The 25,023-nt window shown below is 39.5% G+C and overlaps 1 protein-coding gene across 3 annotated transcripts in view; it reads left to right on the top strand.

Annotated features, from left to right (window-relative positions):
* The window catches only part of GLI3 (GLI family zinc finger 3), a 207,629-nt gene that overhangs the window by 128,177 nt on the left and 54,429 nt on the right, over positions 1-25,023 (top strand). For all 3 annotated transcript variants that reach the window (XM_071736180.1, XM_071736178.1, XM_071736179.1), the window contains exons 5-7: positions 9,465-9,670; positions 14,514-14,660; positions 22,481-22,682. In XM_071736180.1, coding sequence (XP_071592281.1) covers positions 9,465-9,670; positions 14,514-14,660; positions 22,481-22,682 — 555 coding nt within the window. The remainder of the gene's footprint in view (positions 1-9,464; positions 9,671-14,513; positions 14,661-22,480; positions 22,683-25,023) is intronic.

The raw sequence follows: 25,023 nt of genomic DNA, 5'->3' as shown, positions 1-25,023 counted from the left end.
AGCAAGGAAGTTTTTTGTAGGAATGCAATTGGTAATTTCACTTCCCAGTCTGTTATTAATAACAACAGATCATGAGTATGCTCTAGACCTTTTAGATTTTCCTACTGCTACAGTACGGTTGGAAGAGGGAATGTGGAAGTCCATGGCAGTCTCTCTAATGTATAGCAACACTTTTCCAAGGCTTACACAAATAACAGTTGCTTGTCCTATGCATCTGCTTTTTATTTGTGGTGATGAGTTTTACATCAAATGTGGCATTGATACATTATTCTTGATATATGACTGACCACAAGGCAAAAAGATTCGGAACCAGCTGAAGACAGGGGAGAAAAAATTTTACCAACACTGAAATAGGGTTGTGCTCTGTAGGTATAAAGTCTTACCCTACTTATGGTTCATAGAAGTTGGTGTGAACTGGGCAAAGCAAAGCAATGTCTTGGGAGGCTCTAGCAAAAGGAGTTGATGTAAATCACAGCGTATCTTGTTAGCATTACTTTTATTTTTTGCTTACTTTGCTGCAACGTCCAACAGCTCTGTACAGGATCAGAGCTCTGATGAGTGTTGTACAAATACGGGGAGCTCTGCCAGGAAGACCTCACAGTTGAACCCCTTTGGTAAATGAACTCTGGTGAGTCTGATCTGATGGCCTCAGGGGTTACCAGCCCCAGCTGTTTTCCTCACCCTGAAGATTATCCCTCATCCCTCAGCAGGGTCAGACAGTGTGTCTTTGCCCCATTTACAGTCTGGCAACTTTTCTCTGACTCACTGTGAAGCCAGGCATTGAAGTGGTCAGAGGCAGAGATGTAATGCCTGTGCTGGGAGGGAGGGGCACCAGCTGGGTAGTTACAGGCAGTAAAAGCTTACACAGCTGCCACAAAATTTGCAAGATGATGTCCTCTAGAAGCCGAAAAGGCAAGTGGCATTTGGAGTAGTTAGAGTTGGTCACATTTTTTAATGTTTGCACCCTTTGTTTGTACAAGCAGAGAAATTGCCAAGTAAATCCATGTAATCCTCCCCTAGTCATTGATTTCTTTGCAGCTGTCCTGAGAAGGATTTGGAGGGAGGAGAGGCAAGCTGGGACTCTGTATGCAAGAGTCGACATGGACAGTGTTCCAGAGGAGTGTTGGAAGGCAGTGACAGCAGTTGGTGGCAGGATGGAAGGAAAAGGAGAGGGCAGGTTGTTGTGTGGAGGTTACCATTGTGTGAGGTGGAGAACCAAACCTCAGTTTCACTAGAAGAAATAGTGGCAGACAGAACATGGTTTTATTTGCATTCTTCATAAAGAAGAAAACAACATCTGTCAAAACTGTATCTGCATACACATTTAAGAAATGCGTGTCAAGACTTCAAGATTCACATAATGAAATGACTATACCTTGACTTGGTGGCATCTGAAGCAGCAGCTGCTCACTGTAGTCAACACAGGTGTAACTGTGGACTGAAGGTCACCAGTGTTACATCTGACTTTGTGTAAGCAGAAGTTAAATAATTGAATAAATATTCATTGTTTTTTATAGCATAAACTCTTCTGGAGGGAATCTATGAGGTGATGGTTGTGTTATTTATGAAATATTACAAGTAGCAGAGGGTGTATGTGAAAATGCTGGAGCTGCGTTCCGGCAGTCTGTCAGTTGAAAGATGGGGATACAGTCACTGACTAAGGATTTAGTGCCTTGATTAATGTAGCCAATTTTTAACTGTAACTACATAGTGTTAACACTTCAAAGAAAGAAAGGGGAACCAGAGCAATATTCTTTTGCTGTGGGTCATCAGCTAATTGTCATGCATGATTTCCAGCACCATGAACATCTCTGTGCAGTCATTTGTGTGTTTGCTGTTGGTGTTTTTCCAACAATATCGTTTAACTTTGTGAGGGATAAACATTTTTTTTAACTCAAAGTGAAGTTATTCATGTATTTTAGGAATTCACGTTCTGAAACAGCACACATTTAATAAGGCATTGTCCTTTCCTCAATGAGAAAATGTTAAAACACAGTCTCTCTTGGTCTGACCTTTCCACTGTAGATACCAAACACTTTGAGTGCTTCACCACAGTTTTACAGATGGGAAAGCAGCAGATTAAGAAGTCAGCAAATCTATCCAAAGTGGCACAACAGATAAGTGATGGAAACCAAAGCAGCCTGTGTACCTTAAATCCTGATCTTGCTCCTCTTATGTGTAAACTATATTGGCACTGACCCATTAATGATTTATTTGTATATATATCTACAGAATGAAAGGTTGCTACCATATCCAGTTCTGTGACTTACTTCCCTGTACTGACAATGGTCCCAGTGTGAATTTTGGAGGCAGAGTGAGCAAAATATTCACTAGTTGTTGGAGCACAGCAAAGAGCATAGGAAATCAAGGTTCTTTTTCATATTCAGGACTTGGACATGTTATTTTTTTCCCTCTTTCTCATTTGCACCACTAAAAAAATACAGTTAACAGTGCTTACTTGTTAAGCACTTGAGCTCTTTTACATGAAGTATGCTCTGACATATCTGCATATTCGATTTACTCTGATCCTTTGAATGTTCAAAATAATTTGCTTAGTTTTCCTAAGTCCAAGAATGCAATACAACAGCTTTGAGGCAGTGAGTGATTTTAGGGGAATGGACTGCCTATTTGAAGAAAAGAAAAATACTAAAATATGATATTACTGATTTTCCACACTATATATTTATGGTTTTGATATTTTACAAATTCAATTAGAAGTGCAAAGGGAAAGGGATCATGGAATGACATTTTTCAAATACTCAATTCTGGCCTCACTTTCCTTGCGTTAGGTTAATGAAAGCTTTACTGGTGGCTCCAAGGGAGAGCAGAATTGGGTCAGCACTTTGTGCATATGAAAATCATGTTCATAATCAATTAAGGATTTTATCAATTAAATCAGTGGGCAATTTCCCATCAATTGCAGTTTATATAGACTGGAATCCTACAACAGCAACTAAAGATTTTGAGAGAAGCAGGACGGTTGTTTGACTTGTAATCATTTAGATGTATAGTTAGCTGCCTGAGCTTGATTTATCAAGCACCTACAACCAGTTATGTGCTTGTAGCAGGATCAAGCCTTACTTTCTTAAAGCTCAGTTTTTTAATTATAAAAACTTTTCATTAACCATCTGTTGACTGTTGGTGTCAAAGGGTAAGTCTGTCTAAGCAACTATGCCATTAAGCAGACAATACTAATTTAACATGGGAGAATTACTAAAGGAATTGAGCCATGTGCTTTAAAATAGGAGTCACTACATAACAAGAAACTCCTTATTGTTGGTCATCTTCCAGGACCTACTAGAAATAAAAGTGTTTCTGTTTTAGGGGCAGCCATCATATGATTATTGCAGAAAAACAGAAAAAGAAGAAAGGATGGTATCATAGGCAATTTAATAGAGCGTTACATTTTGCAGTTCTCCAGGAAGGGCTGAATTGAACAGGTATCAGAGGCTGTGGATGTCATAGATATAAGCATTGTACCATCAATGCTTGCTCCAGCATTGAGTAACGTACTGTTAAATGATTAAATATCGAGGTTTGAACTTTGGCACTTTCATAATATAACAAGATGGATGAAAAGGCAATAATAAATTAGGTTATGTTACAATATTTCATCCTACTTCGTTGACAAGCTTTGTTCTGTGAGATAGATTATTGTTCCATCTGTAACCTCAGCTCAGTTTCATATTTACAATGTTATAGTTAAGGATCACTTGCTGTTTTCAATATAAATGTATTTTTCAACAGATTCATAAAAGAACCTTTTAAAAATTTATCAGGACAAAAACTTGGCATTAAAATTTCCAGTCCTGGGGTTATAGTTTCGTTAAAAATCAAGAAATACTTAGATCCCTATGATTTTTTTTTTTAATAGATTGTGCTTAGAAGAGGCTTTTGCCCAAGTACAGCTTAAAGCTATTTGGAAACCATTTGTGACAGGTCACTTCTCTAATGCTGAACCAATTTCAAAATTTTCACCCAGATTTTCCTGTGACACAGACCTTTGTGGCTGTCCTAAGTGGCTTTACATCTGCTTCCAGAAAACGATGCTATTGAAGAGCACTCTCTGACAAGTATGGGGGTTGCAGTATACCCCAGGGCCTTCTGTACTTTTTGCTGTTGCAAGTGATGCAAGAACAGTGACAATGTGTGCTGTATTAATATTCTGCCATGTCACAGGGCAGTTCAGGGACTCCAAAGAAACCCAGTGTGAGGACTCTGAGGCTAAATAATAGGCTAAAATTGCCTTGCACATCCTCGCTTGGGACCTCCATCCACATCCCATACACCCAGGAGTACCCTTTAAGCTCAGCCCGGGGCCTTTAATCCCCATCTGAGCTGTGTTGTAGGCAGCACCCATCTCTTGTCCTGCTCTTGCTTGATCTTGGGATATGCACAGTAGGTAAATGATCTCCCTCAGAGTCATGGTGTAGCTTGTCTCCTGTCTTGTCTTTGGCCCTAACTGCTACTTTAGACTTCTTTCCCCTCATCCCCAGACCCAGTTTGTCACTTTGTCTTTGTCTCAGAGTGCTGATGGACCTTTTACCAGTATCTGGTCCTGGTCACGCAGCTGAGGTCTGGTGGCATGGAGTCCATTGCCTGTGCTCCTGGCCTGCCTTCCCTTTGAGAGCATCTCTCCCTTGCTGCTGCCCAGCACCTTGGACTCTGTCTCTTTTCTTCCCATCTCCTTTTTCAATTCCTGGGCTCACCACCCTGTCTCAGCTACAAGTGTAAATCTGTGTAAGGTGGTTTCTTGATACTTTGGGCTGGTTCTCTGCCTGGCTTTTCACTAGGTGTATATGTATGGTAAGACAGTGTGACTTAGTTGTGAAGGGAGTGAAAAAAGGAGAACGGGAAACTGGAGTTCAGTGTTCCTGTTTTGTTACTGAATTTCTTTACACTTACAGGTCTGTTAGCTTTTAAATAAGAACACATTAATATTTTCATCAGTCTTCACATCAAGGGGCTCAAAAATCACCAAATATATTAGTCCTTTGCATGTATGGAGTTCAAGGAAGTTGTGTAATCCCACCTGTTTCCTTCTGCCTCATGGCACAGGAGCAGTTCAGGAAAATAGGTGGGAGAAAAGACGCAACTTAGAAGGGAAAAATGAAGTAAGGTAGGGAATGTTTTGTGCCTTCTCTAGCCTAATATGTGGAGCTTAGTCTGTCTCCCATCACACCTCACCCACACCAGGAACTTGGGCAGAGACTGGAAATTGTCTTTTGAGCCCTGTCAGTGTAGCACTGAGAAGAGAGGGTGGTGGAAGGCGAGACAGCCAGCTCAGTGTTTCCTTACCTACCTGGGGATTTTCACCTCTAGTCGTAGCCAGACAGCAGTTTGAGTTAGCTACTCAATTGCTACCCATGGAAGAGAGAGAAAAATGGAAGAGATTTCCACTTGATCTTCGCACTGTAGATTTGGCTAATACTTAGGCACAAAAACCGACCTAAAGTACATGATATGAGCCCCCCTGCCCCTTTCTCTCTGCTGATGGAAAAAATGTGTGATCCTTTTGAGATAATCCTTGGCAAAGATCTGTGCATGCACATAATTTTGAAATATGTGTAACTTGCTCATACTTGCTGCATCAACTCTGATTTCCATGATCTTCCTTCCTCTGTTAAAAATGAGGCTGCATGAGCTTGCACTGTGTTCAGTTCTTGTGGTGGCTAAAATACAAACTGGCTGCTGGTCAGCCTTCTTGTGCAGAGTTCATCTGTTGAAGCTATAAGCAACAAAACAAAGTGACATGACATTTCCATGAGTAATAACTGAAATCTTACATAGAGCTAACCTGTGGTTCAGCAGTGGTCAGAAAAAAACATTTAAAAAAAAAAAAAAAAAGTAGTTTTGTGTGTTTTGTAATTTACCATACCTCTGATGTTTCTCGGACCTGCTGAACTGGTGTGACCACATAGACTTTTAAGACTGTGCAGGCACCTCTGCAACACTTGTCAAATAAGTGTTATGACTTGCAGGAAAAAATACACCTGCTTGTCCTTACACTGATCTCACTGCCTCGGCACACGTGCACCATTCTTCTGCTGAGTAGTTGAGATTCTCCAGAACATCAGAGTCAGGACAGGGAGAGGTTGTCAGGCTGCAGATGGGTGAGGAGTAAGAAGACCTGTGTTAGATATGGAAGCTTTGTGGCAGTCATGGTATTTCAGTAGTGAGCAGGAAGGCAGTCTGGACGGAAAGGAGGAGGTACCTTCACAGCCAGCCCCATTCTCCACTGCTTCTCTTTTGTGTCCAGCTGTAGATTTAATTGAGGTTGCTGAGAAATCAGTAAAATTGCCTTAATGTGTCAGGATAAAAATTGCAGTGATAAAACACAGCCACCAAAACTCCCAAAACTGAAGACCTCCAGCTTCAAATTAGCATTGAAAGTATGACAGGATTTGTATTAAATCTGAATTTAGGATCTCTGGGACCAGACACAAAGGTCCCAGTTCAGAAAAGAGCATGCATGTGCTTTGCCTCCTGTCTCTGAAGAGAACCTTAGTGCTCCACATATGTCATTGAAAAGGAAAACCCCCATGTAGAAGAGGATGCAGAGCAAGTTCTGCCTTCTTTCTCATGGTTTAAGCTGTAAGGCAGCCTTATGTAAGGCATAAAGTTTCAGGCTGTATCACTGAAAGTGTTGCCTCCATTTTTCATGCTGATGCCTCATTTTATTCCACAGAGTAGACTCAGACTGAAAGCAGAGCACCATTTGCTAAGGCTGGGGACAAAATAGCTGTGAAATAAAAATGATGGGGGTGGACTTGCCACACACCACCTGAGGATTTTATTTGCTTGTCACTGAGTGTCTGCACAGCCACTCCTGGGCTATACTGGTTGCTGTTTTACAGGACGAAAGTAATTCTTTTTCAGTAAGCAAAGAAGTTGCAAAGCAACAGCTAATAGTGTGTTTCACTGCAGCCTTTGTAGAAGTCAAATTTTGGTTTGAAGGAGGGAGTTAAACTATACCTTTGAAAGATGTTAATAGTGAAGTTCAATCACGGAGGCAAAGGAAGGGAAGAATGTGATGTTTTTGGAATAAATGAGAAGAGCGCCAACAGTGAGAGCTGAGAGCTGATGGAAGCAGAAGAGAAAATGGGACTGTAGGGAAAGGAGGGTCTGGAAACACAGAGGAGTGATAAAAGAAGAGGCTGGAAGTGAGAGGAAGGGGCAGGGCTGAGGAGGAGAAATGGTTGAGTCCCAGTGTCCTTGAATGGTTCCCATTGGATCTGGAGGAGAAGATGACAGCCTGGCTCATAATCTTTCTCCTGCAGCAACATTTGGCTGTTGGCCAGCTGGAGAGCCTATCATTGAGGCTGATACAGACTTTCAGCCTTCTTTGAAAAAGCTTTTAAGCAGTTTTCTGTTCGATGTGCACCAGATAAGGTCAGGGTTCCTGCCTGCCTGTGTACTCTTTGGGATTCTAACAATGAATTGAAATGACATTAGAAAAATATTACTTGTAAAATGACATCCAAACTTAGTTTCTTGGTTACTCTTGTATTAAATTTGCTGCATTAATGTATTTTTGTCACTGCCGGGATGGGAAATTTACTCTGTAATGTGATACCCAGCTGTGGCTTTTTTGCTTCCTACATCACCATGAGTTTTAAGGCTCCTGCCTTACACACTCAGCCTGACAGAGAACTGCGAGACAGCAAATGCTTCATGCCTGGTTGAGTTTCACAGTACCAACAAGATTAAAGCTGCACTTCCACCGTAAAACAAAGGTGCTTCAAAAGCATGCAGAGAAAAAGTGCTCTGAGGCAAGGAGATGCCTCTTTTGCACAGCGGTGGAAAACAGCTTTTGGTTTCAGGCTCTCTGTACATTTTAAACACAGTAAAGGCATACCAGTGAGTGGCTGGGCTTTGTGTGGGGCCACCTGCTCAGGTGCCAAAGGAGTGATTGCCCTACCAGTACCTGCTGCTGGCACATAAGTTCAGCTCTCTAATGAACTTTGGAGCTAGGAGATAATTTCATATGGGATTTCATATCTTGCAGAAAGCTGCAGGAGGGCAGCACACACACAAAAGTCAAACGGCAAGGGAAGGAAATAGAAGGAAAGGGGATAAGGTAGAAAAGCACAACAGGAAAAATCTTTGTTCTTCAGATTTTACGAGTCCTCATGAATTTTATGGCAGGGAAGCTGGCATTGTGTTAGGAATGTGTAACTTTGATCTTCATCTCACTTGTACACTAGCATATCCAAGCTGATCAGGGCAGAATTGCCCTATGTAAGATTATGTTTTGTTGGCCTTTTAGGTGATGACAACTATCTCAGTTGATCAGGGTATGTGTATGTTAAAGGGAAAAAAAAACTTTCGTGTCTTATTACTCTTTGTAAGCCATCAGAATCAAAGGAAAAGGCTGCCCTCATTGGTCTCGCAGTTGCTGCCTGTGTCTGTGCTGTATATAGGCTAAACTAATTGGAAGAAGAGGGACAAAAAGGCATTTAGTTCAGGTCAACCAGTTGGACTACAGCAAATGCATGACAGGCTTAATCATTGTCTTTTGCAAAAGAGCAGGCTGGTGAGGGCAGGCACTCCAGCCCCTTCAGATGAAATTTGGCCTTTTTCCAGTGCCTTCAGAGATGGGATGCTGTAAGAGCATCTCCACACAGAGCCTGGATGCTGTCATATTGATGGGTGGGTTGATGGGAAGAGTTACAGCAGGTTATTTATCTTTTCTCAGCTGTGAACTCAGTTTTCAGCCATGCTTCATCACAACTTTATACACACAGCCTGAGAAGGCAGCCCATCTCTTCCTTTGCAAGAATTAGGTAGTCAATGAATGTAGTCTTGCTGGAGGCATTGGTCTCTGGTGTCATGCTAAAAGCAAACATAAGCAGTAGTTTGTCTTCCTTTGCCATCAAGTTTCCTTCATCTTTCATGGTAAGGGACATCAACAAAAAAAATGCTCCAAAGGACCCAGCTATCTTAATGGCTTACAAAGTTCAGTTCTTCTGAAATGACTGCTTTAAAGAAGTTCAGTCTTACACTTTCAGGAAGAGTAAGCTAGCAAATAAAGTGAGTGAGCACCATTGTAGCTCTGAAAACTCTTTTTCCCATACCCATGTGGTTTTGAAGATGCAAGTGATTCAGCATCTGAGTATTCCGTATTGTGGCAGGAATCAATATGTGGTATACAGGGTGCATATTTCACACTACACTGATTTTCTGCTGAACTCCATGGGGAAAGGGTATTGAGGGATGTAATGATTAAACCAAATACGAACTCATGTTAAAATTGGCCAGAGAAATGTTGCTAATAATGGGTACAGAGAAAAATTAATTTCCTATTCTTTTTCTTTCCAGGCAGTTGACTTTAGTGGAAATTATTATATATCCACCATAGTTTTTATTCTTCAAGGAATGATTGTGTTACATTACAGTATTTTTTCTTTATCATGTAGATAACCTAGCTGTTTTTTGTTTGGTTTTCTTTCTTTTTCTTCCAGGCCTTCTGCCTTATCTAGTAGCCCGACATACTCAGAGCTTCCATTCCTTAGAATTTCCCCACATCGAAACCCGGCCGCAGCATCGGAGTCTCCCTTCAGCACCCCTCACCCATACATTAATCCCTATATGGACTACATCAGGTCCCTGCACAGCAGCCCGTCCCTCTCCATGATCTCGGCAGCCCGTGGACTCAGCCCAACAGACGGTGGGTTAAGACAGGCTTCCTGTTTTCTGTCATTGCAGCAACTTAAGTTATATTAATCTTGTCAGCATTTTTCCCCCTTGTTCAAAGTGGCTTCAGCAGGTTTGTCAGACATATTCATTATGTCATAAATGTTTCAATACTTCATCAGCCGATCACGGCTCATTTGTACAACTCAGATGTTGAAACTTGAGGGAAGAGCCCTGCCTCATTCAAAATTTAAACTGGAAGGGTGTTGTATGTCTTGTGGTATCTTTTTTTTGTGGAACTGACCCATGGTGTGATTCTGATTTCCCAAGAAATCCATTGTATCTGCACTGAATCAAGTCAGATTCTTTGTGAGTCTACATCAGTGTATAGCCATGGAATTATTCAAGTGCAAAAGGCTTGTTGATTAAAATAGTGTTTTTCAGTCATGTGAAGTGTACAGTGACTTGTTACATTTAGTTATTGGTTCTTTTAAAGATACATGGAATTATTTCAGTTTACCCTAGCCAATGATACAGACAAATGAAATTATGCTGATGTAGGAGAAGTTGCTGATGATCAGGACTAGCCCCTTTAATGGTGGGCAGTATTCTGAAATATTGGTGCTTTAAGTTTTGATGTGACCTTGGCTATTAACTTCCAGGTTCTTTGGGTTGAAGTAGCTCCTGCAATGGCTCTTATCATTATTCTGGCACATTTCCTATTTATTTAAGCAGGAATTTTTCAAAAATGAGGAATGACAAGAGTTGCAAAAAGGCTCAGTCTTGTTAGCAGTAGATTTTTTCAGTAATCAAGTAAGCAGTTTGACATTTCAAAATTGTAGCGGCTGCTGAAGAGAGTTAAAATTTATCACACTCTGAAACAAATATGTAGTGAAGGTAATAAACTATTATTTTAACTCTGAGAAATATCTTCCCAGTGTATGCAGAAACTTACCAGAGTTAAACTGCTTTTAGCTGAATATGAAAAATGAGCGGTGCACCCTATCGAAATGGATAACTAATTAATCCTCGCTTATAAGAACATACACCTTTACAGTTAATCCATTAGTTATGGGCACATATTCTTATGAGAATAAATTTTAATGACCTATTGTCAGTCAGGGTACATGACATGCACATAGGTCTTTCCTAGAAGCACTTTGGATGTTGTATGAATCCTTGCTACTTTTACTCTATTTAGCCAAAATATTTTAAACAATGTTTTGAAAGAAAAATTTGAATGCTCATAAATATATGTTTTGATTCAAGGAGCCTTGGCACATTTTATGTAACATGATAGAGTTATAATGTAATGGCATAAATTGGGAGAAGTCTTGCAATGTATATTTGATCTCTTCACAAAAAGCTAATGAGCAGAACACTTTACTGTCTTTCTTTCAGTGATCTTCAGATCATGTTCCTGTAGAATTTAATTTATGCTTACGCTATGCTTCCGTTAAACATACAAAGAAAGGGAAGGAAACGACATAACACACAATCATATGACATTAAGCTGTTTTCTTTGTCTCAGGTACACAACGTTGAATTCACTTGCATAAACGTAGGCACATAGTGCCCTCTGAGATACACTGGGGTATCTGACCCATCACCCAGCTGACACTCCAGGAAGGCAGAGATCTCCTGGATGTTCTTTGCTGTATTCAGCAAGGCAGTGGTGATCTCTCTGGAACTCTAGGATGTCTCAAGGTAGAATATAGTTTCAATTTCCCAAATACAGACACTTGGATGTTACCAGCTGTGTCTGGAGCTCCGTCTTAACTACAAAGGTTCTAAGTTTCATCTGTCTGCAACATAAGTGTTTAGTGTCAGTTCAAGTCTGTGAAATGCCTTGCCTCAACTCCAGCTGCTACCCTAGAAAGGCAGTTTTCTCCTCTTAAGGCCTCTCTTCATACCTGCCATCCTCATGTAGGTATGCAAGATACCCATGGGCTTTCAGATGGCACGAGACACACAAGTGTGAACAACACAGCTGAGCATGCTCTGGCTTAACGCTCATCCCCTGAGCTTTGATCACTGACTGTATACACAACCTTACCCTTTCATAAGTACAAGCTAAACTTACTAGCTTAAGCTTCTTTCTTTGAGTTTTAAACAAATACATGTTACTTCATGTTTCCTTTAGGTTCCCAGCTCAGCTTTGGTCAGTAACCACAGCCCAGGTGTTGTGCAGCACCTCAGGAAAATACAGTAACTTGATTGAGACATTCAGTAAAACAACATGCTTATTGAAAAGCTGATAAATTTGTTCTCCGGAATCCATAGTTTGTTCTGTGATCAGTCGGGTGTACTAGGAAATGCTTTTTTCAGGTGTAGGTTCCTGGGATCAGATAGTCACTTCTAGAATGCAGATTTAAAAAATTCTCATTTAAAGGGCTACATGCACATAATGCACTAATCACATAGAGGGCACCATGGCTTAAGTCAGGTAGTATTTGAACTATGAAAACTTGGGAGGTATTGTTCTTCTGAAAGCCATAGCAAGATTTCTTTTTCTACCCTAATTGCTTCAGGCCAGTTGGATAAATTAGGTCAGTGTACTATTGGGCTCAGTCTGTCAACTTGCAGATCTGGGGATGGCTGGGAGCCAAAACAATCTGGAAAATAATGAAGAGTGGTTTCATGTTTAGTACAAGTCTTGCCAGCTGCAATTAATGACTACCACAGCAGCAGTAATGGTAGAGCTTCTTCTGTCTTGTCACTTCACCTTACCCAGCAAAACTGGCGGGCTGGGGGTGGCCAAAAGCTCCTCTAACACAGAGGTTTTAGGGCAGGAGTTTGCAGTGAGTTGGTGTGTGTAGAGCAGAGTGCCCACAATGAAGAAGCAGATAACTCCACTTGCAAAAAAAGCAGGGGGCAAAGCTGAAGCTCCCCAGAAATAAATAGAAAAATCAGAGCTGCATGCCTTCCCTTTTACCCTTCATTTACCCTTCATGTGATACATCATTTAATAGGCTAATTTTTTATGTTTGAAGAAGGTAGTAAGAAATTATCTTTAAAGAGCACCAGAGTATTTCTCAGCATATGGAACATTTAGTAATGCAATTATGTGCTCACTATGTTTTATGCAGCAGTTAATTTTAAAGTTTGCAGCCAATGTTATTGTTAGTTAACCCAGACACTTATGTCAGAAAGCTCAGGAAGTATTTTAAGTGTGTCTGAAAAGATACGATGGGTGCCTACTACTGTAAAACTTCTAAAATCAGTGATTTGGTGTGGGTGACTCCTCTTATAAAATTAGATCTGAATATTTTTCTTACCATTTTGCAGAAGGTGGTGGTGGCTGAAATAGGTTATATTTAATTGAGAAATTAATTTGTAATTTGGAAAAAATACCAACAACCTTTAATTTATCTCAGCTCATTTCTTATGCCATTTCTGTTCCCGCTTGATGTACTTTTATTTTTCTGAACCTTTCATGAAATAGGTTATTTTAAAAGCACATTCTTCCACTTTCTTTAGCAAATGTAAAGACAGATACATGGTACATTTTAGGAGTCTGTTGATGAATAATCTTTTCTCCAATCTCCAGTGTCATGTTTGCCTCCTTTTAATGTAAATGTTGATTCTAATGCTTCGAAGATTTACATTTGGGATCCATTCTCTAATGTAAACATAAATTATCCCTTTCAGTAATACTGGGTAAATAACAAAATTCAGGTTAAGTTGTTAATTGAAAGAATTTCACCTTAAAATTGTTTCCATTCAAGATTCAGTTGACGGAATCAAAGAAAAATCTCATTAAATAATTTGAAAGAATATAAAAATAATCTGTTGAAATCTGTTGAAGGCAAACTTACATAACATGTTCTGGTGAGCGGAGTGTAAGGAAATTTTAGCTGGTTTGCAAGTGGGAAAAGTAGAGAACAGAGAGGAAGTCTGCTCCCCTTAGGTCACATAGCAAGTCAGAATCAGGATCAAGGAGATGGATTCCAGCTTACTTTATGAGTACTTCACATAGGAGCCCATGAAATCACCCTCTATTTACTGTAGCATCTGAAGCCTGCTGAGATGAGATGATATTAAAATTCTGTCTATTTTTGTGTTTGCCCGGAGTTGTACATTAGTTGATGGCATGCTTGAAAACTGCAGGAGAACAAAAAGCTTGCATGTTGTTTTTACAGGAGAGAAAGGTTAATGTAAGTCCTTATCAGAAGATTGCATCAGTCATAATCACACTGATGGGATGCAGAGTCAATCTGGTCTGTGGTTTTGACTCTGCAAACATATTCAGCTGTGAAGTGTAATTGCATATGAACTTTGAAGGATGGGATGGCCACATTCATTGAATTCAGTCTGTCCTGCCAAATACCTATGGTGTTCATGGACAACTAGTATTTGTCCTGCATATATTCATTGTCCTTGTTTACTCTTAAACTTATATACCACTTGTCACTGTGAGTGAAAATCTTCTGGTCTTCTAAGCAGAGACTCCAAAAATTTGAATGCTTATGGAAGTTCAGCCGCCTTGTTACCTTAGAGACTGAGTCCTTTGAGCCAGGGATGAGGTAAATGGGAATAAAGCTCTTGGAAGGTTTTGCTGAATTTTTATGTCACTAAATAAATCATACTAGTTTCCATTGCTGTCAGCCTGTCACTTTTTGAGTCACTTAATAATAAATATAAAAATATGAGATCACTGAGCTCATTAATATTTTATGCCTTGCTGGTTTTTTGAATGGTGTCTTTGCAGTATCATTGGTTGAAATATATTGACTGGTGGTGGCATACTGCAGACCTTGCATTACTTTAAAAAATAAACAAGCTGTTTTAATAGTCAGAGAAACCAGCAATGTGATAAAACTTCCCTTTTTGTTTATCTTACGTCATTAATGGTACTTTTTATGTTGTGTTTTCAGCTCCACATGCTGGCGTCAGTCCAGCTGAATACTATCATCAGATGGCTTTGTTGGCAGGCCAGCGCAGCCCATACACGGACATCATTCCTTCAGCTGCCACTGCAGGAGCTGGTGCTCTTCATATGGAATATCTTCATGCCATGGATAGTAAGTGACATGTTAGAGGAATATAGTCAGTCGTACAAAGGGAACCATGTGAGTTGCTCCTGGTCTGTCCCAAAAGGCCTCCATGCAGATAGAGAATTAGGAGGTCAACGTAAGCCGCCTTAGGAGGCTGTAAGGCCAAAGCATGGATTTCCAAAAGCACAAAAGTTATGTCAAGTCTGAAAGTAAACTTTGAAAGTAAGTAGGGAGATGAAGAGAACTGCTCCTGAAAACAGGTTATAAATTTTATTTCCAGCAGGGCTTTGAGTGCTTTTGAAAATGTCCTTTCTATTCACAACCAGTAACTCATTTTCATCATTAATGTGAATATTTCCCTGATGAGCTTTCTGTTCTTAAAAAGTTCACATCTGGTTTACCATCAGGAGAGCATGCTCCCCTCCTTTTTAGACAGTGGTAGCCATGCTTACACTTTGTGTATCATGGATCAGCAGATTTGAGACCACATCTAAGTGAAGCTGTTTGCTGAGTTCTCAAGGATCCTGGCATTTTTTCTGTAATATTAAGAGCCTTCTTTCCCCACTTAAGCATCTTTCAGACTTCTAATATGTCTCTCTCTGGAGAAGGATGAAAAGAGAGCACCCCATTCCAAACTGCTCACTTTTGCTGCTCTTGATCAGCCAGAAGGGATGATGCAGAGCACTCACCTCTGCTCATAAGATGCTTACATGCTTTTTGGTATGTATGCAATTCCTTCCAACAGGGAAATAAATGGTGGTGACAAGAAAAGGTGGTGACTGTTGACTCTTGTTTGGTAGTACAGAGCAATACAATAGCAAGAAACACCCTTGTTGCTCCACAGCTTTTAAAAATCTTTTGTTACCGTGCAGTTTCTTCTTCCCTGCTGTTGGCTGCATGCCATAGCTTCTGATCTCGAGGGCTGTGGGAGTTGGGAGTTTCAGTTCTGTAACGCATGGGAATATAGATAGCTAGCTACCCTTACAGAACACATGCCTAGGAGTGTGAAGTAGTTGACTGAACAACAGTTTTTACAAGAATCAGGCAAGATGGATGGTTGTGGAACTGGGAAGGAAGCTGTTTCCGTTGTTACCTTGATAGTGAAGGATTTTTAAGGTACCAGTCTCACAGCAATGGTAGCATGCATAGTGATTTTACAGGGGGGGTTTTTTGTAACACAACATGAACCCACTTCAGAAGCATAATAAGCCCAAACTATTAGTCTGGGCTTGAAGTAGAAATTACTGTGCAGGCTTCAGTGCATGAAAGCTTAAGAATATGATACTTCCTGGTTGGGATTTTGAGAAGAGGGAAAGTCGAGGTACACTGCTAATGCATTTGAATCTTATTAATACTATCTTCCAGAATGGAAACTCTGTTGTACATGGTTCAGGTAACATAAATCTGTTTGTATGTTCCCATTGCAAGGACAAAGTCCCATAGAAGGATGGAATAGTTTGGGGTGAAAGGCCTTTAAAGGTCACCCAGTCCAACTGCCACTTCAGTGAGCAGGGATATTTTATACTTTCAATGTTTTTTGTTCCTGCTGGGAGAGAAGTTATAGATGCATGTAGGTAGCAGTACCAATCTATATATTTGGATGCAGACTGGATTGAATGGGTCCATTTAGTCCATAGGAAGATAGATATGCATATCCAGTTGGATGCCAGAAAACAAAGGAAAACCAGAAGACAGTGCAGTACTTATACAAATAATGACATTTACACAAAGAACCTTCATGTGTTAGTAGAGGTTGTATAAGGAGTAATCTACATAGATTTATGGCTGTTACATCGTAACACATGGTAACATGGTAAGAATGTTACCATTTCTTACTTAATGGAAAATATTTTTACCTTTGCCCATAACTTCAGTTCACTTACAAAAGATACCTAAACACTCTAGGGGTATTTGTTGTCTTAGCTGAAGCTGTCTACCAGCTTCAGCTATGGTAGATTTGAAATGTGCTCTTTAATTTGTTCCGTGTTTGTTTTTAAAAATCAAGATCATACATTTGAGATTCATTATAGCAGAGACTTTTCAATTAGGGATTATTTCAGAGTTGAAGACAAAAAATGTGTAACACTATTATGCAAATGGGTTATTTTAAAACAGTAAATAGAGAATTAAAATAAGAGTGAATCCTAGTAAGGTCACTCAGCTCACCTTCTGTATTTGATGAGAATGTGTTTAGTCAGGCAATAGCTGCTTTTATCTAAATAGAGTATGAATTTACCCTTTTACTTTGTAAAAACTAATTAAAACTATCTTAACTTGCATGCGTATACAGTAAATTAATTGTCATTAAGTAGGAATCTGAATGTCCTATCATTCATCATACTAAATAAAACCTCTTTCTTCTTTGTCAGAATTTCAGATTAGAAACAAGAACAAAACAATTAGCAGGAAGCTGATATTAAGACTTCTTTTTTAAAAAAAAACCAACCAGCAACAAAAAACCAACACAAAAAAAAAACCAATCAGAAGTCCCATGTTTGCATTTAATAACAAAACATAGTGATTAGTGCATCACTGATCACATAGTGATCAGTGGCATCAGCAATGCCACTTGTTTGGATCTTTCTTCTTAAGGTTTTATATGGTGATCCTAAAAGTAGTCTTTTGCTCTATCTTGTCAATGGAAACCAAAGGGAGATTGGTGGCTTCCCTCATTATCTGCTATCAAATTCTGAGCAAGTTGACTCAACTCACTCAAAGGCAGCTGCTCATTTATTCCACACAACAACCAAATACATACAAGCAAGACATTGTTCTTTTGTGAAGCAAGTCTGTCTCCTAATTGTGTGTTTATGTAGCACCTAGCACAGTAATTTGGCATTTCTGCCCTTTCCGGTAGTACAAATAATAATTTCAACATGAGCATGCACTAAGCACAAAAACATGTTACATACAGCTTGGGGCCTTTTGTTTTGCTCTGTGGTGCTTAAAAAATGTTTTCAAAATGGGGATGAAATGAGTGGAAGAAGCATTAATGAGAAAGTTAAATCTCACTTTAAGTTCAGTTGACTTCCTGAAGCCTTGAACTTCATTGTCCATGAAATATCTCATATATTGTGGAAAAATAAGGACAAGATCATGTATGCTTGGTTGTAATTTTTTCCTCGTCCTATCCTGTGTGGCATGAAAAGTGAACCAGAATTTTGGTTAGCTGCTATAAAGCTTTTCTATAGTTTTGGTGGCCAGAATCCCTGACCAAGTCTTCTTGTCTTTTTGCTTGATCTGAAATGGTCAGATGTGCTACCTCTGGGTAAAACATCAATGTAACTAGGAGGGAAGTAGATGGGTAAACATACTGTATGCCAAAACTGTCTTTTAAGCACTAAAATGATTCAAAAAATCACAGCCTTTAGGATCTGATACCTGCATTTTTCTCTTGGGGAATATGTTTTCCTTTGCTTTTAAATGGTGTTCAGTGGAAGGCAAGCATGTTCCCTGAGGTTTCTTGATTCACCCTGAGAGTATTAATGTCCTCACTCTGATTAACTTTTGCCTGTACTCACTCAGAATGGGAAGTTTTTTGAAGGTATTCAGCATTCACTGACCCCTTTTGGCATTAGAGACACTGTCATCAGTCTTATTGATGTAGAGAATTTGACCATTCTGAGGAGTTAAGCCAATGTGAGAAGCTTTGGACTGGGCTTGATTTCTGATTTTCAGGCATACTTGGAGTACGAGGGTGGTTTAGTAGCAAAGCCATTCCATTTGCTGTCATACTGACGACAGATTTACCATTTTGAAAACTAAGACAAATTTTATGACAAACCTTAATAAAGTGAAAAGAAAGTTTTCACCCCTGTGAGCAGAAACCAGAAGGAAAACAAAGAAATTAAGCTTGGATGTAAAATAAAATCAAACTTCCTATATTCACATCCTTTAACAAAAACTAGTGCCTCAGACAGGTTCAAAGAAGTTTGATTTAAAGGGATGGAATAAATGATATATGTCTGAAGATTGCCTTATAAATGATTAAGCAATGCTAAAAACTTCAACTCAAAAATCAAATTCATGGGCAAATTTGCTGGATGGCATATTCCATATTTGAAATTTATGATGGAGATAGATATCTGTTATTTTAGAATTGATCTGTACCCCAGGAATAAGATCTTTTCTTCTGACACCTGGTGAATTTTTTGTCAACTCACTCAAGTCTTTACTATCAACGTCTGACTTATTATTACAATAGCACCTTCTCCAAAATGGTGACATTCCTGAACAAATTTTCAGTGTCACCTTCCATTAGCAGGCTTTGCCAAAGCTGATGTGATGTGGTTTTTTTCAGCACTTGCAAAAAAGTAAGTTGATTTTCAGTGAATCAGTGTCACTGCATTTTTTTATTTTAAAGCACCTTCAACTAGGGAATGTAATGCTTTGGTGGAGAATACTGTGAGCAGATGAACATCTCAAATTGCTAAATAAATATTGTAGTGTTTGTTTTTAAAATAAATGCCTGGGCAAGGCTGAAAAGTTTCGTTTAGTATTCATAGGTACTGACAAATTGTGACCTATTCCTTTTTATAGTAACATACTAGCTAAGACTGATGTTATGCCAGGTGAATGGTTTAACAAACATCCTGCAGCATAATGAGTGGTCAGCTCATGCTGAAGACTTTTTTAGGCATGTGACACCTAATTAAACCAGGAGATCTGGAAAAAAAAAACCAACCAAACCAAACCAAAACAACCCAACAGTGATCCCATTGGTTTGCATTTTCAATTTTGAAAGTTGTGGCCTCTCTTCAAGCAAATCACCCTCTCCTGTTTTGAGACTCTGTATAGAGCTCTTATCCAGACCCAGCTTGTTGGCTCCTCCTGTGAAATGACAAAGATCTTTTTTGCAGGAGACTCTTGGCCCTTAGGAGGGTCTTCTCATCCTAGGTAGATGGAGGGAACTGCTGAATTCCCAGATCTAGGTGGAGCCTGCAATAAGTGCTGCCTGGAGGAGAAGAGGAAGCCTGAAACTGCTGCATGGTGTTGTTTAAGTCCAGGCTCTGTCACTGCAGTTTTTGAGAATTTGTAGAGCATTGCTGGGAGTATAAATGTCCCTCCAGTGTTATCTGTTGAGGGTGACTGTGCTTCTCTCCATGATCTTACGGACTTCCACCAGTTGTTGGTAGTGCCTGTTTAGTCCTTTCTGACATGCAGGTTGGAGCACCAACAAGTCTTCTTGGACAGTGGTGGCACAGAAAAGAAAGAGTGTCTGATGGCAGAAGCAGAAAGACACAGCTCTTGTCTTGTATTGCCCAGTCTAGCTTCAAAAGGGAGTTGTGCAGGTGCTAGTATTCTACACTGCCCCACGTTTTTCATCAAATCCATGCACCCCCCCTCTAGTTATCATCACTAACCATTGTCCACATTTAGCAGGCTTGTATTTCTCAAATAAGTGGCAATTCCCTTGTAGCTATATAGATTCAAATCTGGATTTCAGATCCATAGGAAGTAATTTTTCAAAGTATTTATCCTGGAAATGACATTTGAAACTGTTCATAGATGGCCATCAGTAGCACATGGTGACTCTGTTGCGAACAGAAAATAAAACTGGATCTTGCATTTCCAGAGTTGCTTGTCCTGTCTGAATGTCTCTGGCTACCTTCTTGCTGGCATGATGAGTCTATGTCCATGATTTTGAGGAAAAAAGAGTATCCTTAATTATGGTCACATGCCAGCACAGTGTTGCTGTCATATGTAGCACACTACTGGGATGGCTGGTAGGAACACTGTGGAGAAGTGCTTGGGTAAAATCTCATTTTGCTGGTCAGCCAATGTCTAGCAGGTCTTCCTTGTCTCCTTTGCTTGCTGTTTAAACAGTACTTAGCTATCCCTATTTAAACCATGATAACAGAGTTTATTGACCTCTAAAGCACTTGAATTGAATCCTCAATTGAAGCAAATTATGTTACCACGATTGACTTCAGAGGTATTGTTTTCATTCACACTGGCTGAAGAGTTAGCAGAGAAGAGCTGTAGATGGAAGATTTATGTGCCAAGTAGTACAATTTTTACCATGACATATAGCTTGTATTTTCTTGTTAAATAGGTCGCAGTTTATTAAAGCTGCTGATCATTGTCGGGTTTTATTTTAGCACATAAAAGATCTCTGCCTCTGAAAGGCACAAAACATAGCACTAACAAAATACCAAGCAGACACAATACAACAGCAAACTCATAAGAAGGAGATTAAAAAGATTACTTAAAAAGCGTAGTAGCTTTTAGGAGGAAGTCAACTTATGCTATGCCTAAGTTTTACACAATGAATCAAGAGCATGAATATTCATTGAAAAACTGAAGCTCTATGGGCTAAGGCCTATTGCAGAGACAGAGCATAAAGGAAAAAAACCTCTGTATTTGCTAGATAACAAAGAGAATTGACACTCACGATGGCTAGCTGTGGCAGATCTACACACAGATTAAGAGGATGGCTATAGATGGAGATCTGATCACACAGTCACAGCAGGAATAAAATGGCAGCTTTTAATACCAGATGAAAATCTTGGATAGCGTGCACAGAAAGAAGGACAACCCACTCGTGTGCAAGGAAAACATAATGGCAAGTTCTGATCCAGGTCTGTCCTTGACATGAGTCTAATTGGAGTCAGTTGGGCTCTTCTGGTTAATGTTAGGCATGTAAACATTAATACCCTGCTGAAGAATAGTCCTGGACACCAAGACATGAGCCAGAATTATGAAGGCAGACCTATAATGGAGGCTTGTGGCCAGCTGTGAATTATTAGCAAGTTAGAGAGAATGTCAGGAGACTCTGGGAGAAGTAGCTGTAAAGTAGGGATAAAACCCAAGACTTGCATGACCCTGGCTGCCTGGATCATTAAGACTCAGTCCTTTACTTCCATTTAAAGGTATTAAAACAGTAGAAGTGGCAAAGGAAATAGTGTGCTGTTTGGTGTGGAAGGTAATTCTCTCCTTCGGGGTCTGTACCGAGATAGAAGCAACTTAAATAGAGGGAAGAAATTTAAGGTGATATATCTTCTGTCAGGACTGCATAACTTGAGATTACATGGTAAAAAAATTACTTGGATTACATGGTAAAATAGGCCAGAAGATGCAGAGATTTTCAGAGCAATGCAGAAAATTTAGAAAAGTAATATGTATTTATTTAAATGATATCTGTGTGGTTACCTTCTGTTTGCTACTTCAAAAAGCTTAATCTCTAGTTCTAAAAAAACCTGGAATTATTGGCCCCTGTACCTGAGCACAAGAATATCATGACGGCCTGCACAAATGCAAATACAGGCTACTGTTTCTCAGTCTAATGCCATTAATGTCAATTAGACTTCTGCTGATAGCGCTGGCTTTTATTGTATTTTTCAGCTGTGATTTTTAGTTTTGGATCAAGTATTGACCAGGCAGAATTATGGTCAGTAAAGGAAAATCTGTCTTTTCATTTCTGCACTGTATTTTACAAGTTTAGCTTTGGCTCTATGTATTAAAGTGAAGCGGGTTTGGGTTTGCTGGTAGCCCAGATCTGAACCACTGTCTCATTGCTCATGGTTGAATTAATGATGTGAATGTCTACGAAGCCATCAGATTCATAAATCACCAGAAATGAGAAGGATAACTCATAAAAGTCTTTTCCTTTTGTTTAGCAATTTATCATTTTGCTTGCACATTAATAAACAGAGCTCCCCTGAGGTAAGCCACAGGAAGACAGATTTTTCTTCCTAATTTTCCTCAATTGTAACCAGTAGATCACAAGTGGAGAGAGTGGGCTTGTCACAGCATGTTGGTGTCTTGCAACTCCCTCTACCCATCTATGATAACAAATAAATGCGATTAAGTACCCTAATGGATAATTATTTGTGTTTACATAACAGGCGCCAGGTTTCCGAGTCCAAGATTGTCAGCTAGACCAAGCCGAAAGCGTACATTGTCCATATCCCCCTTATCTGATCACAGCTTTGACCTTCAGACCATGATACGGACATCTCCAAATTCCTTGGTCACAATTCTCAATAATTCTCGTAGCAGTTCCTCAGCCAGTGGTTCTTATGGCCACTTATCTGCAAGTGCAATAAGGTAAGAATTAGCATTTTCTACCTGTTTTGCTTATTCTCACTTATGAGCAAACACACAAATGTGAATGTATACTCAGATCCTTAGCTGGGTTTTTTTGTGAATGTGTGTATTTTGCAGTTTCTATAATGTATGTTCACCGGAGCTTCAAGTACTAAATACTTTTCTTGCTTAGAAGGGTAACCACAAGGGACCTTTTGGCATATTTTCTAGTGCAGATAATACTGACCAGCAACAGTGTGTGAATGTGTGCTCAGGAATCTGTTTTCAGAAAGAAACTGGGGGATAAATTTGTGACTTTTGGGTTACTTGGGTTCTTCTGGCCATTAGGTATAATGGACAGTGAGCTGTTCCTACGCTGCAGTTACCAGAGATTAAAGCAGAGCCATGGCACTGTTCAATTAAAATGTTTGGCTACAACTTCTTGGTATTTGTCTCCCTTGTTATGTTATGTTTATTTCATAGTTTAGATTGTATATATATTTTCTGTGGCTAAATTATCTATTTTTTTTGTACCAAGGAAGTACTGTTATCATCCAGTGTCACCAGAAGTGCTATGATTTACCCTTGGCTGCTTTATGTATCTGTGCAAGAAAACAGCCAAAAATGGTTGTTCTGGAGGCATAAGAGCAGAGTATTGAGGGAAGAGGTGTGCAGAGGTTTTACAGAAAAGGGAAGCAAACAGGGCATAGGGCAAGGGACGAAAAGCAAAAAAATGTCAAAAAATGGGTGTCAAAAAATGAAAGAGAAGAAAATTAAGAGAAGCAGCAGACAAAATGGAGATGCAGCTGCAAAACATACTTGTATTTTTGACAATGCTGTGTGTTAGGTGAGAATAGCTCCTTCAGTATTCCAAAAAACAATTGCACACCTCAGAATGGTTTTGCATTTCTGGCACTCAGAGTGCTGCTGGTCCCTGGCTTAAAAGCAGCTTCCACCTTCACTTTTCAATGAGACAAAGGGGCAATGGAGCAAGTCCTCGGAGCAGTTTCATGAGATTTAAAAGACCCATTTTTGGCAAAGCTCAAACATGTCTCTCCAGCAAAAACTACTTACGTAGAGTTTCAAAAATGGGCTGTGGGGATTTGCACTTAGGTAAAAAACAGGGCATGCAAGTGGTGTGTTAGAAACCACGAGCCTGCCAAACATTCAAAGTGACAACACTGTAAATATTTGGTACTAATGTAAATGCTGTTGGTTTTTTTTAAGCACTTTTTAAAAATAGTCATGCTTCTGAGGTGCTTGAATAGCTGTATAGTATTCCACAGGTATGATATCATAGCTCTGTAATACAGCTCTGCAATCTGTGTAACCATGGTCCCAATTATGAATCTCTATAATGTGAAATGTGATTTATGTCTGCAGCTGGCAGCAGTTTTGGACTACGTCTGTTAAGTACATGTCCTTTGTAGAAGTGTACTATCCCCACTGTTGTTAAGATGGGATGGCACTTAAGTTACTAACCTCCTTTTCTATTGCTTGTTACTTTGGTAAAGCAGACCGTGCAAGAAAGTTGGCATAGTCTCTACAGTGGAGTTAGTCTTTTCCCCTTTTGCTCTTTCCATTCTTGTCTGCGGAAAGGAGGAAATGGAGTTAGCTCTTTTTCCAGCTTTGCAATTCACCTCTGTTGATGCCTTTTAACTTCTCTCATGTGCACCTGTCTATAAAACAATTACACCAAAATAAATAGTGACGTAAGGTATTAAACCCAAGCCACAGTTCATTGCTTTAATAAATTCCGAGGCTAATTAGCAACAAGATTACCTGTAGAACTTAATTCATTGCAGCTCACTCTTTTAAGTAATGTATTCAGTCCAAGAACTGAGGTACTGAATCAAACTGTAGGTTCGTCCCATTTGATATCCTGACTGCAGCAGTGATCAAACTGGAGAAAAAACTTCTCCTAGTGTAAAATCGAAGCTTCTGGAAACTAGGAAGTAGATCTCATGGGAGTTGTTGCAAGAAAATGGTTAACAATTCATCAGGCCACCAGATGGAATTCAACACAGGAGGGTTTGTATTTTAGGCAACTTCAGTAACATTAACTATAGTTAACGGTAGACACTTGGCAGTTTTATCATGGCAGATACCTACCTAATGCTGAGTATTTCCAAAAAGCATCAGCAAAGTTACTTATTTATTAGAAGGAAATTAGGGAAGAAAAGACTTTTCTGTACAAACTAAAAGACCTCTTGCTACCTTTTTTACTGAGAAGCTAAATTTTTCAGGGGTGTTACCTAGATGCTATAGAAATCATCTTTGCTATTCTTGAGAACAGCAAACATTCAGCCAAGTAATAAGCCCTTCAGAGATTTCTATTAGCCTGTGTTAAATATACTAAGCA

This window comes from Heliangelus exortis, chromosome 2 (assembly GCF_036169615.1).
Source record: "Heliangelus exortis chromosome 2, bHelExo1.hap1, whole genome shotgun sequence".
NCBI lineage: Eukaryota > Metazoa > Chordata > Aves > Apodiformes > Trochilidae > Heliangelus > Heliangelus exortis.
The sequence above is the reverse complement of the archived record's forward strand: the minus strand, read 5'-3'. Positions and strand labels throughout refer to the sequence as shown.